The sequence below is a fragment of the Phyllostomus discolor genome, chromosome 10 (assembly GCF_004126475.2).
Source record: "Phyllostomus discolor isolate MPI-MPIP mPhyDis1 chromosome 10, mPhyDis1.pri.v3, whole genome shotgun sequence".
Taxonomy (NCBI): Eukaryota; Metazoa; Chordata; class Mammalia; order Chiroptera; family Phyllostomidae; genus Phyllostomus; species Phyllostomus discolor.
The window spans coordinates 9,426,239-9,437,677 of NC_040912.2; the positions used below are offsets into that span (position 1 = coordinate 9,426,239).

Sequence of the window (11,439 nt, forward strand, 5' to 3'; positions counted from 1 at the left end):
AATTTCAAGGTCCTCCCGTCAACTAGTGACCTTCTTCCAGTCTCACCTCCCATTTCCTAACAGGAACCCCTGGCTCTACAGAAACTGGGCTGCTCACCCGTCTCCAAGCCCACCTCTGTACCGCCCTTAGTGACGTGCGCCCTTCCCCCACCTCCACGGAAAAGCCAAGTCAGGGAAACCAGGCGGGAAGCTGTGGCCCTAACCCGGGTGCGAGGTGATGCCCGTGGGGAGAGGGCGGGGACCATGGTAATGAAGAGGAGGGTGGAGACAGAGTGTACAGAAGACCTTACTGACTGACTGACGAAATGTGAGGTTTCCAGGAGATGGGTGAGTGAGTCGAGGACAAGTCCCTGTAGGTTTGCAGGCAGCATGTGGAATTCTTTCCCAACAACGGCTATTTCCACATCCTTGTGGCCATCGGTATATATGTATGTCACACCACCTGTATAACCCGGGACTGCATTTAATGAGTAACAACTCCTCTATACTTTTGGTCACTAATATATTTATTGAAAACACACAAGCACAGCGAGTCCATGTGTTCAGCACTGAAGACCGTTCCCTGTCACTCTCGCTGCACAAACAGAGCAGAGCACTGCCACCCAAGGGACCCTGAACGCTGCCGTGCAAAGGAAAACAAACCTAAGAAAACAATTACAAAAACATCAACGCTTCCTTCAAAGAAATGTGTTCAAAACAGTGACTTTTACAAAAGATGCAAATTTGTTTTAAATGAAAACACGAACTCTCTCTGGGAAAGATCAAAGACGTATTTCCCAGATAACTCCTACTGCACCAATGATTTGATTAACAGTATACAGACAAGGGCCAGAGACTTTTTAGAATTGGATCTGAAGGATCAATATAAATACCGGTGGGGGGAGTTGTTTTTTGACCCCAAACGCCAACATTCCGGCTCTGTGACCTGTCCTGTTACGATTTGTAAAAAGTCCTACTGGTGCAGTGATTCAAGTTTCTGGGACGTCAGGGATACGAGAGAGGCCAGCGCCCCTTGGTCTGAAGAGTTTGTCACCTCCAAAGTCTGGAACAGTACCCTACCTCGATGATTAAACACGTAAAACGACGGGTGGTTCCTCAACGTGTCAAATGTCTTATTTTTCAGTTCCGAAGTGGCATCCATGTCTTTGAACTCCCCCGCACTGTGCACTATCCCATAGCAGGTAACTGTAAAGGCCAGCAGTATCTGAAAAACTATGTCTATTGGCAGCGATTCATCCTCCTTCTCCGTTAAACGCATGTAAGAACGATGCTGCGCAGCAGAAAAGGCCGCGTGGGCTAGGGCAAAAAGGCCGATGCCCACCAGCCCCTTCCACAGTGACGGCACCATGACGCCGGAAGAGCGGCAGCGCACGAAAAGCGGCGAAGGGTTTTATTATTGTTGTTAATGACGCTGACTGGCTTTACGAGATGAAGCTATTTGTCCTGCAGAATGTTCTATCGCTTGCTTTCGATTTTTCCTCGTGGTGTCAATTTTTTTCTTCAATCCTGTAGATCCTGCTTATGTTGAAGTTAAAGATTTTTGGATATAATACTCACAGATGATGCTGAAGACGCAGTATCAGGCTAGTCCACATTCAGTGACGACGAGGCTCACGTAGGTTAAGGTGGGAGGGGCCAGACTCTTCCGCTGTCGTTCTGTTTCCCCCTTGATGACCCGCAAGCAATCCCTGGGGAATAATCGTGCACAGGTTAACATTCTGTTCTTTAGTGCCCTTTTGTGAACGATCCTGGCACGAATCAGTTATTAGGGTCTGCAAAATACTGACTTTCTATCATTCATTTTACATTATTTGGCTGGCATATTTCTGTAAAAAGAACTATTTCCACATCAACTGGGGCTACTTGATTACTTTGCAATACACGTGCAACTGGAAGGCAGGAGAAATGTTTAATTCATTTTCCTCAACTACCACTTTCCAGAGTCAAGAGTTGGTGTCATAGTCCCCACCAGTAAGTAGCATGGGAAATGGTGGTTTTTTTTTTAAGATTTAATTTATTTGTTTTTAGAGAGGGAAGGGAGGGAGATACAGAGAGAGAGAGAAACATCAATGTGCGGTTGCCGGGGGTCATGGCCTGCAACCCAGGCATGTACCCTGGCTGGGAATCAAACCTGTGACACTTTGGTTTGCAGCCCACGCTCAATCCACTGAGTTACGCCAGCCAGGGCTGGAAATGGGGGTTTTCAAAAATTGTTTTTTTAGATTAGGCTCACTCCTTCTGGGGAATGACTTTTATATGACATGTTCAGTCAATTGCAGTCCTCATTTTGAAGCTCAAATGGTTCTAACTTTGGCCAGTAGGCATTCCTTCAAGCTGGCTCCCACCTCCATTTAAAAAGACCTCTTTTTACTAGGCTACTTCCTGACTTTCTGTTACCAGGCATTCCAAGCACTCATTCATTCCCAACTCTTGACGTGGCCCCAGCCCTTTCCCCTAGGAGCCCTGGTACCCCTACCTGGAAAATATTTAGAGGTCAAAATCTGGTTGCCAAGGATACTGCTTTTAGGCCCTGAGTTCATATGAATCTCTCCATTTCAAAGTTAACAATATAGAGTTCTATTTCATTGTTGTTATACTCCTGTAATCTTATTTTACACTAGTGTTTTTGCCTTTAGTGACATTCACAAATTACTCTTTTAATACTTACACCAACGGGCAGCGTCGGAATTTGAACCCGGCACGGTACTTCCGTTAGGGAAGGGAGCCCGAGACATTCAGAGGGGCTTCTCCAGGAGGCAAAGGGTCCCTGGAAAAGGTATCAAGGAGACCAAGTGGGCTGAAGACGCGGGAACCAGCGTGTGGGGTGACCAGACCTTCCTGACGGATTCCTCCAAACCGATCCAGGGGGTAGCTGCAGGGGGAGGAAACTGTCGTAGCCAGGGTCGCTGTCCCGGCTCGGATCTGCCCCGATCCCCCTAAAGTGCACAAACGGCCACGTACTCACATTCACCCCTTCCTAGACACACCGAGAGTAAAAACTCCTGCTGGGACACGCACGCCAGGACCCCTGAAACAAGCCCACGCGGCCTCACCAGCCGCTACAAAGAGCCCGCCCATCCGCCAATGAGGGACACCCTTGATCACGGGGGCGGGACAAGAGAGGAGCGTGCCCAATGAGAAATTAGAACCCAGTGGCCACGCAATAGAGCATTTCCGAGTCTAAGAGGAAAGTGCCGAGGCGGCGGCGCCATTGACCAATCAGAAGGGGCTACTTGTAGCGTTAGGACCTACAGCCAATCAGAAGAGTGCTCGCCGCTGACTCTCGGGACACACACTTCTTGCAGTGCCCCAACGCTGGAGGCGGCGGTGTAGGGACCGCCGAGTTGGTGTCATCCCCCACTACGCGGCACTCGCTGACCTCTCCTTAAACCCTTGCTGCCGACGCGCAGGCCGAGCAAGCGTCTGACGGGACATGGCGACCTCTGGCTTCAGGGACCAGCGGGGCCAGGAGGAGGAGAGTTTTCTGTACTTTGCCTACGGCAGCAACCTGCTGACCCAGCGGATCCACCTCCAAAACCCCTCGGCCAGGTTCTTCCGCGTGGCCCGCCTACAGGTCAGTGCCCCGCCCCTCCTCCCGACCTTGAACCCACTCAATAGACCGCGGGCCAGGCGCGCAGCTCTTCCAGATAAGAGTTGGTCTTATCTTCACGATCGGGCTGCTGCCCTCCTGGGCAAGCACACCTGGCCCTCTTGGCTCTATGCTTGACTCCTACGGAGCGCTGCCACCCCAACAACGGCGCGTCCCCAGGCTGCGACGACTCCCCACCTAACGTTCCCACAAACTGCTCGTACTGCCCAGATCTGGTTACCTCTCATCCACCAGTTCAGGGGCATCCTCACTGAATCCATTCAGTTGACACCTCTGAGAAACTTTCTCCGACCCAAGTCAGGGAATCAGTTGTTTTCTGTTACATACATACCTTTGCTACTGGATTGGTCACCTGGTGTTGTAATAATCCGTTTACCTACCCTTCACTCCCCCCACCCCCCAAACTGAGAGGCCCTGAGAGCTGGAACCGAGTCTTATTCCTGGTAAGGGCTGTGCTCAGTTAAGTGGCTGGATGAACGGTAACCCATCTAGGGCAAAAACAATCACTGCTCTTCAGTTCATTCCATTCATTCATTAGTACATATTCTTCCAGCACTTACCTGAAGACACAAAGTTGATTGGGTAAGCTGGCTGCTTTGAGAGCCTCCCAGGCTATAGGAGAAACACACAGGCAAATTGTTACAAAACCGTTTGGCTTGCTGAACTAGACAGACATGGCCTTTGCTGTCATCAGGGTTCTCAGTTGCAAACAAAAGAAAGTGGCTGACTTAAGCAGGAAAAGAACGTATTGAAAAACTGCTGGAGAGCTTACAGAATGACCAGGAAGGTAGGGCCACAAAGCGCACGAAGCAGGCAGGCATAACGGGAGGCCAGCAACCGCAGTACAGCCAACGTCACAGGCAGAAGCAGCCAGGAGGCCGCTGCTGCACCCCCCGCTGAACTCAGTAACTGTAGACACCGCCACTTGCATTATGAGCACCACCGGCTCTGGACCCTGCCTGCTGCTGTCACTACACCCCTGCAGCTCCTGAAACCCAGACGTGGCCACCACCCCCAGGGTGGAGTTTCTGCTGTCCTTGGGCACAGTTCAAAGCCCTGAGGGGGTACCCACACTGGCTAAGTCTTGGCCACATGCCCGTGCCCTGACTGCAGGCAACGCTGGGAGAACCAACTTCTGGTGTCCAGGGTTCAGAATTGGGAGTGGAACTCTGGCACACTCAATGCCCCCGGACACATAAGACGGGGAACTCCCCAAATGTGGGAAAGGAGTTCAGATGCTTCTCATTGAGATGAGGGGAGGAGCTATCAAGCAAATGACTATTCAGTTACAGGTATGGTTAGTCATACAAAGGAGACATGTTGTGCCTTCCTCTCAGTTTTGCTGTGAACCTAAAACTGCTCTAAAAAAGTAAAGTGTTTTTTATTTTTTAAAGGAGATGAACGAGGCACTATGAAGGTGTAACAGGGGTGTCCAGCCTGCGGGCTGCATGTGGCTCAGGATGGCTATGAATGCAGCCCAACACAAAATTGTAAATTTACTTAAAACCTTTTTTGCTCATCGGTTTGTGTGTGTGTGTGTGTGTGTGTGTGTGTGTGTGTTTCATGTGTGGCCCAAGCCTTCTTCCAGTGTGGCCCAGAGATGCCAATAGGTTGGACACCCCTGGATGACCTGGAGACCTAACCTAGCTAGAATGATCAGTAAAGCTCTTCTTGAAAACATGGTTTTAAAGCCGAGACTGAATGACTGGGGGAGGGAAGATGCAACCCAAACAAGCGGTGGCATGTGCAAAAGACTGCAGGAGAGAAGCTGGATCATCCAGCTAGTGAGGCCGGAGCTGAGCATGTGAGGAAGACACGGCATGAGGACTGCAGGGGTAGGGAAGGGCCACGTGCTGCAGGACCCCAGGGGCCAAAGAAGACTTTGGTTTTTAACTCGAGAGCAATGAGAAGACCCAATGCAGAAGTGAAGCAAATGAAAGATCAGATGTACATCTTCGAAAACGCACCTGGTTGCTGTGAAAATGGGTCCGAGTGAGGGGAAACTGGATGCAGGGAACCCAGTTAGAAAGCTCTCGTGCAGCCCATACTGAAGATTATGGCGCCTTGGGTGGTAGCAGTGGAGGGGAGGTCGCTTTGGGAGATACTTAGGAGGTAACAGTGTCATCTTCTTGGCGACTAATTATAAAGGGAGGAGGAGATGATACAGATGACTCAGGTGGTTGGTGTAATAATAGGGTGGGTGATGGCGATGTTTGCAAAGAGAACAATAAGGTTTGGGAGGGAACCTCAAGCTCGGCTTGAACATACCGGGTCTGGGATGCTTGGTTCACATCCAACTGAGCAGAAAAACATTAGTGAACATTTATCAAGTACTCAGTATGGGCCGGGCCTGTTCTAAGCATGTTCGAAGCTCAGAGAGAGAGATTTGGGCTGGATTAAAAGATGACTGGAATGTCGGATGGTAATAGAAGCTGTTGGAGGGGACGAGGTCGGCTTGAGCACGCAGCTGAATGAACAGTGAAGACGGCCTCAACTGAGCCCTTGGGAGCCCCAATGTTGGAAGACCGGGTCGTGGAGGAGGAATGGGCACAGAGACCGAGGAGATCGAGGGACAGCCCAAAAGTCAGGAAGGAGGCACAGGAAGACAGGGTGGGTGACTGTGTCAGGAGCAGCCGAGGAGTGGAACAAGACGAAAAGTGAAAATTGTCCCTTGGATTTAGCAGTAGACAGTCAGTTCCTAGTATGGTTGTGACTTTTAGCAGACCGTCTGACGGGAGCCTTCGTTCTGGAATGTCCAATATACCAGCTGAAGTTACCGGTCACTCAAAACAACCTTTTCAGCCCTGGCTGGCGTAGCTCAGTGGATGGAGCGCGGGCTGGGAACCAAAGTGTCCCAGGTTCGATTCCCAGCCAGGGTACATTCCTGGGTTGCAGGCCAGAACCCCCAGCAAGCGCACATTGATGTTTCTCTCTCTCTCCCTCTCTCCCCCTCTCTCTCTCTCTCTCTCTCCCCCCCCTTCCCTCCCTAAAAATAAACAAATAAAATCTTAAAAAAAAAAAAAAAAACCTTTTCCCTAAAGTGTCCGGCAAGGTTTTTAAGAAAATAAAAGGGACAAAGATAAAATATAAACCTTAGACTTACTATCTAGTGCATCCATTTGTATTTTATGATTAAGGAAGCTAATTTGGGGAAAGATGGAAAAGAAATCTTCCCAGACCAAACAGCCGAGTGAGAAGGTTTATGCTTCCGCAGGACCACATCCTTTCCGTGAGGGAAAAAGCCAGACTGGAGACCTGGCTCCATCGCTTGTTAGTGGTGAGGCCTTAGACAAGTTGATTGATCTTTGTAAGCCGCAGCTTTTCTTGCTGTGAAATGGGTACAGTACAGTCATTAAGCAGGATAAAAATGAGCCTCTAAGCCCTGGCTGGCGTAGCTCAGTGGATTGAGCGCGGGCTGGGAACCAAAGTGTCCCAGGTTCGATTCCCAGCCAGGGTACATACATTCCTGGGTTGCAGGCCAGAACCCCCGGCAACCGCACATTGATGTTTCTCTCCCTCTTCTCTCTCTCTCCCCCCCCTTCCCTCTCTAAAAATAAATAAAATCTTTAAAAAAAAAAAAAAAAAAAAAAAAAAAATGAGCCTCTATAAAGTTCATAGCCCAGTGTACAGAACCCAGTAATTTCCTGGTATGTATTAGCTGCTTTTATGATTGTTATAGGTATATTAGTACACTTTATGAGTATTAGATTAGTGTTCATAAGTACACGAATCACCCGCCCAGGCCAGCTCCCTTAGGGCAGACACAGCGATGCGCGCTAGTGGGATGCTCTGTACGTGCACAGAGGTAGAGAGAACGTCACCACCTGTGTAGCTGCCCCGTGTCAGTAACACACCCTGTGACCGCCCCTGCATTAAAGTCTACCGGCCAGTAGACTGGGTGCAATTTTCAAAAATGAAAATAGTGGTGCTGAGACATCAGGATTATTGGATTTTTCTTTCTCCTTAAACCTTTTGTTTGTGGTGAAATACATGTACATGTTCAGTATATACTTAATTTTTTAAGAAAAATAGGAAAAAATACATACAGTCCTTGAGATCTGGGTTTCTGTTTTATCTTTGTATTTTCCACAGCTTCTTATGCATAGAAGGAACTCACAGTTTATGCTTTAATTGCATGGAATTCAAGGTAAATCACTCTTTTTTTGTTGTCGTTGAGCAGGAAAGTTTTGGTTCAAGAGGCTATTACTCATATCACTTTGGTTTTCTTTGTAGGATTTTAAGCTTGACTTTGGCAATTCCGAAGGCAAAGAAAGTGAAGTTTGGCACGGAGGTATAGCCACCATTTTTGAAAGTCCTGGCGATGAAGTATGGGGAGTGGTGTGGAAAATGAACAAAAGCAATTTAAGTTCTCTGGATAAGTAGGTGGTTTCTAATTATGCCTTAAATAATTACAAATTCCAAAAGTGGGTCATATGCAAGGATGTGTATACACACACACATACACACACACGTTGGTTTTTCAAAACTATGTACTACCTGTTCTTTATACCTTAAGAGTTAACATAAACGGTGTAATGTGTATGTCCTAAAAAGAAAAGCCTAAAAGGGTCGCACTTTCTGACTGAGATTTGGGGGTGATTGTGTAATCTCTTCTATAAAAGATGGAACTCCTCATTTCCCTTCTATTTGAAGGGAAATCGAACCCTGTAAAAATCTTCGTCGTTTCCTGTGGCGAGAAAGCGTGAAGATGTTAGCCATCGTTACACGTGTTTATTGATTTCAGAAGCAGTTGTTCCGTTTTTCTTAGAGCCAGTCTGTACGAACTCATTCTTTACGGTGGCAGGTGAATGTAAAAGTTAATAGTAATTTGTAAGAACTTCAGCAACGTATTCAGAGTGCTTTGCTACTTTTTACTAAGAGTCCACTAGAGCAGGATTCAACTAAAACCGATCCCTGTGGCATGCCTGCGAGTCGTGTGCAGAGCGTTTACTGCAGAGAAAGTCGGCAGGACAGAGCGCGGCTTGAGAAGAGCGGACGGACGACCTGGCGCGCCGGGCACCGCGGCTCGCTGGGAACGAGAGCGGGTCCTTCGCTCCGCTCCTCTCTGGCTGGCAGTTCTCTTGCTGTCGGAACACACCGTCCACTTTCTGTGGCCCGGAGAGCAGTGCTTCGGGGCATCAGCACAAACATAACTGCACTGAAGCGTGTTTTTACATAGGATAATGACAGATCTGTTCAAAGTATACCAAGTAGTACTAAATCTCAGGTTTTCTTTTTTTTAATTTTTAAATTTTTTAAGGTTTTATTTATTTATTTTTAGAGAGGGAAGGGAGGGAAAAAGAGAGAGAGAGAGAGAGAGAAACATCAATGTGTGGTTGCTGGGGGCTGTGGCCTAGCAACCCAGGCATGTGCCCTGACTGGGAATCGAACCTGCGACACTTTGGTTTACAGCCCATGCTCAATCCACTGAGCTACGCCAGCCAGGGCACGTCTCAGGTTTTCAAACTGAAGTACCGTTTACTTTTGAGGAAGTGATATTATGTGGAGTGTGTTCTATATCCCCAAATATTAATACATAGGGAGCAAACACATCCATATATATAAACCATATTTTTCAGACTATAAGATGCACTGTTCCCCCCACCCCCCGGCAAATTTGGGAGGAATAATGATTGTTAATGCTGTGGTTGAGTTCTGTTTACATTTACATTGGTGAAATATTATTTGTGTTATTAAGTATTTTACCACATATTTTGCTTCAAAAAATTGTTTTCCTATTTTCCTCTAAAACCTAGGTGCGTCTTATGGTCCAGAAAATCCAGTAGTGAAATTCTTGATGCAGTAAACTCACTTGGCTAAGTCAAGTATGGTTAAAATTTGGCCGTTCTGGTTTCAGGCAAGAAAAAGCATATGCCCCAATAAAAGTTAATGTTTCCACTCAAGAAGGAGAAGAGATAATCTGTCGAACTTATCAGATGAGAAACTATGAGAGTGCTCCTCCTTCACCCCAGTATAAGAAGGTAAGCTACGTACACAGATTTTTGGTGATTGCTCTTAATTTTCACTGAGCTCAACTAAAGACTATCTTGTTTTTTAAAAGCTTTGCGTGTTTTAATTCTACCTGAACAATTCATTTTAATCAACATTTTTTAAAAAATTTTTTAAAGATTTTATTTATTTACTTTTAGAGAGGGAAGGGAGGGAGATAGAGAGAGAGAGAGAGAGAGAGAGAGAGACATCAATGTGAGGTTGCTGGGGGCCATGGCCTGCAACCCAGGCATGTACCCTGACTGGGAATTGAACCTGCGACACTTTGGTTCGCAGCCCATGCTCAATCCACTGAGCTACGCCAGCCAGGGCTTAATCAACATTTTTGAATACAAAAATTATTTACCTCAAGTGCAAGTGTTCAGATTTATTTGTAATGCTAGAAGTATGTTCCTAAGATTTTGTTGATTTAAAAAAAAAGGCCTTTAGAAATATGTATGGGGCACAATCCCAGACACGTATTGTATTCATACACACAGGCTTTTGTCATAGGATTTTTCTCCACAAAACATGAACACCAAGATTAACTGTAATGGGGAAACGTGTATTTCCTACAGCTGGGGACATGTCTTCCGTCCCCAGATAGAAAAATAAAAGTCACGCTGCCTTTCAGAGAAACCACCCCCGACAAGCACGGGGAAAAAAATAGAGACCCCAGTGTGCCTTTTCAGGAACCCCAGCTTAGGTATTGTCAGAAGGCCCAGTCAGGACTGGGCATCTGGAGCGGGTGGCCCAGCCCCTGGGCCTGCTCTGGAATTTTCTAGCACGGCACCCCGAGGGTCAGCCTGGTACTGATCTGGGAAGGACCGCTGAGTGGTCCCTCATTCCCTCGTGTCCAACACAGAGGCCGACGAGACTCCAGGGTTCAACCCAAACTGCTCCCCGTGCATTTTAACCTAAGGAATGATTTCTTAGAAGATCATGGAATGTCTATACACTAAGTTTTCTGTCTTGCCATAACAACATTTTAAATCACACTGTCGAGTGACATCGGCATTCCAGGGGGACAGACGCCGAGGCTCTGAGAGCCCCCTGCACCAGCACGCTCGTCGTGAAGCAGCGACCAAGCCTCCGCGTCGTGCTCTCCGTGTTTATTCTGGAGGCAGCCTGAAATTATCCCGCACTTCAATGCAGATAACACTTCCACAGTGCAGAGAAGGCTGTCTCACGCCGAGTTAAATTACGCTCCTAACTCAAAGAGGTGTTTTGCTTATTGTACCCCTTTCTAGGTCATCTGCATGGGTGCCAAGGAGAATGGGCTGCCGCCCGAGTACCGGGAGAAGCTGGATGCCATAGAGGCCAACGGCTACCAGGGGCGGGTCTCGGATGACGTGGAGGACATTATCAGAAAGGGGGAAGCAGGACTCACCAGCACCTAAGGGAGCGGACCTGTGGCTGTCTTCTCTACATGCTCGTTTGATACATTTTTAACACGTAGAACAGGGGTCTGGGATGTCCCTTCGTCTGATATATTTTGAACAATGCTCTGAAGGGATGTCTCGCGTGAGCGATTCATCGTTTTCAGGCCGTGGGAAGAGGCTTGGGTGGGGGCTGGGCAGTTGCCAGGAGGACCGGGAGGCGCTGGAATGCAGGATGAGCGGACGTGGGCACTGCTTCTGAGGACACTTTTCTGGGCTTGACTTGACCTGACGTGTATTCTTGCTCCAGGACAAAGGATAGGTTTGCATCTTCATGGCGGTGCTAGTGACTTGCTGTGTTCTGGAATTGTTGTTGGGTTTTGGGTGGGTTTTTTTTTTTGTCACCTTAAGAAGAGCAAGCAAACTGCAGACAGTTGGGAATAAAACTTTTTAAATTTAAAA

At 47.7% G+C, this 11,439-nt stretch overlaps 2 protein-coding genes across 4 annotated transcripts; one reads left to right on the forward strand and one right to left on the reverse strand.

The window, feature by feature from the left end:
- Nucleotides 1-894: 894 nt before the first annotated feature.
- LOC114508117 (membrane magnesium transporter 1-like) lies at nt 895-3,062 on the reverse strand. 3 transcript variants are annotated; one of them, XM_036010445.1, is made up of 3 exons: nt 2,988-3,062; nt 2,669-2,767; nt 895-1,688 (listed from the first exon to the last, which is right to left on the reverse strand). In XM_036010445.1, the coding sequence occupies exon 3, from the start codon at nt 1,346-1,348 to the stop codon at nt 953-955; it is 396 nt and encodes a 131-aa protein (XP_035866338.1). In that variant the 5' UTR covers nt 1,349-1,688; nt 2,669-2,767; nt 2,988-3,062; the 3' UTR covers nt 895-952. The 3 variants fall into 3 exon arrangements, with proteins under 3 accessions (XP_035866338.1, XP_035866339.1, XP_035866340.1); XM_036010446.1 differs by having other exon boundaries at nt 2,966-3,037; XM_036010447.1 differs by lacking the exon at nt 2,988-3,062 and having other exon boundaries at nt 895-1,589; nt 1,623-1,688; nt 2,669-2,981.
- Nucleotides 3,063-3,291: 229 nt separating this feature from the next.
- On the forward strand, nt 3,292-11,439 carry GGCT (gamma-glutamylcyclotransferase). Its single transcript, XM_028526091.2, has 4 exons — nt 3,292-3,574; nt 7,844-7,989; nt 9,468-9,591; nt 10,849-11,439. The coding sequence occupies exons 1-4, from the start codon at nt 3,434-3,436 to the stop codon at nt 10,996-10,998; spliced, it is 561 nt and encodes a 186-aa protein (XP_028381892.1). The 5' UTR covers nt 3,292-3,433; the 3' UTR covers nt 10,999-11,439.

Bases quoted from the DNA above. Each gene is read 5' to 3' on its own strand.
- GGCT (XM_028526091.2), top strand. From the start codon at position 3,434: ATGGCGACCTCTGGCTTCAGGGACCAGCGGGGCCAGGAGGAGGAGAGT. The intron at 3,575-7,843 runs GTCAGTGCCCCG...TTTTCTTTGTAG, and splicing joins TCCGCGTGGCCCGCCTACAG to GATTTTAAGCTTGACTTTGG. The intron at 9,592-10,848 runs GTAAGCTACGTA...ACCCCTTTCTAG, and splicing joins CTTCACCCCAGTATAAGAAG to GTCATCTGCATGGGTGCCAA.
- LOC114508117 (XM_036010445.1), bottom strand. From the start codon at position 1,348: ATGGTGCCGTCACTGTGGAAGGGGCTGGTGGGCATCGGCCTTTTTGCC.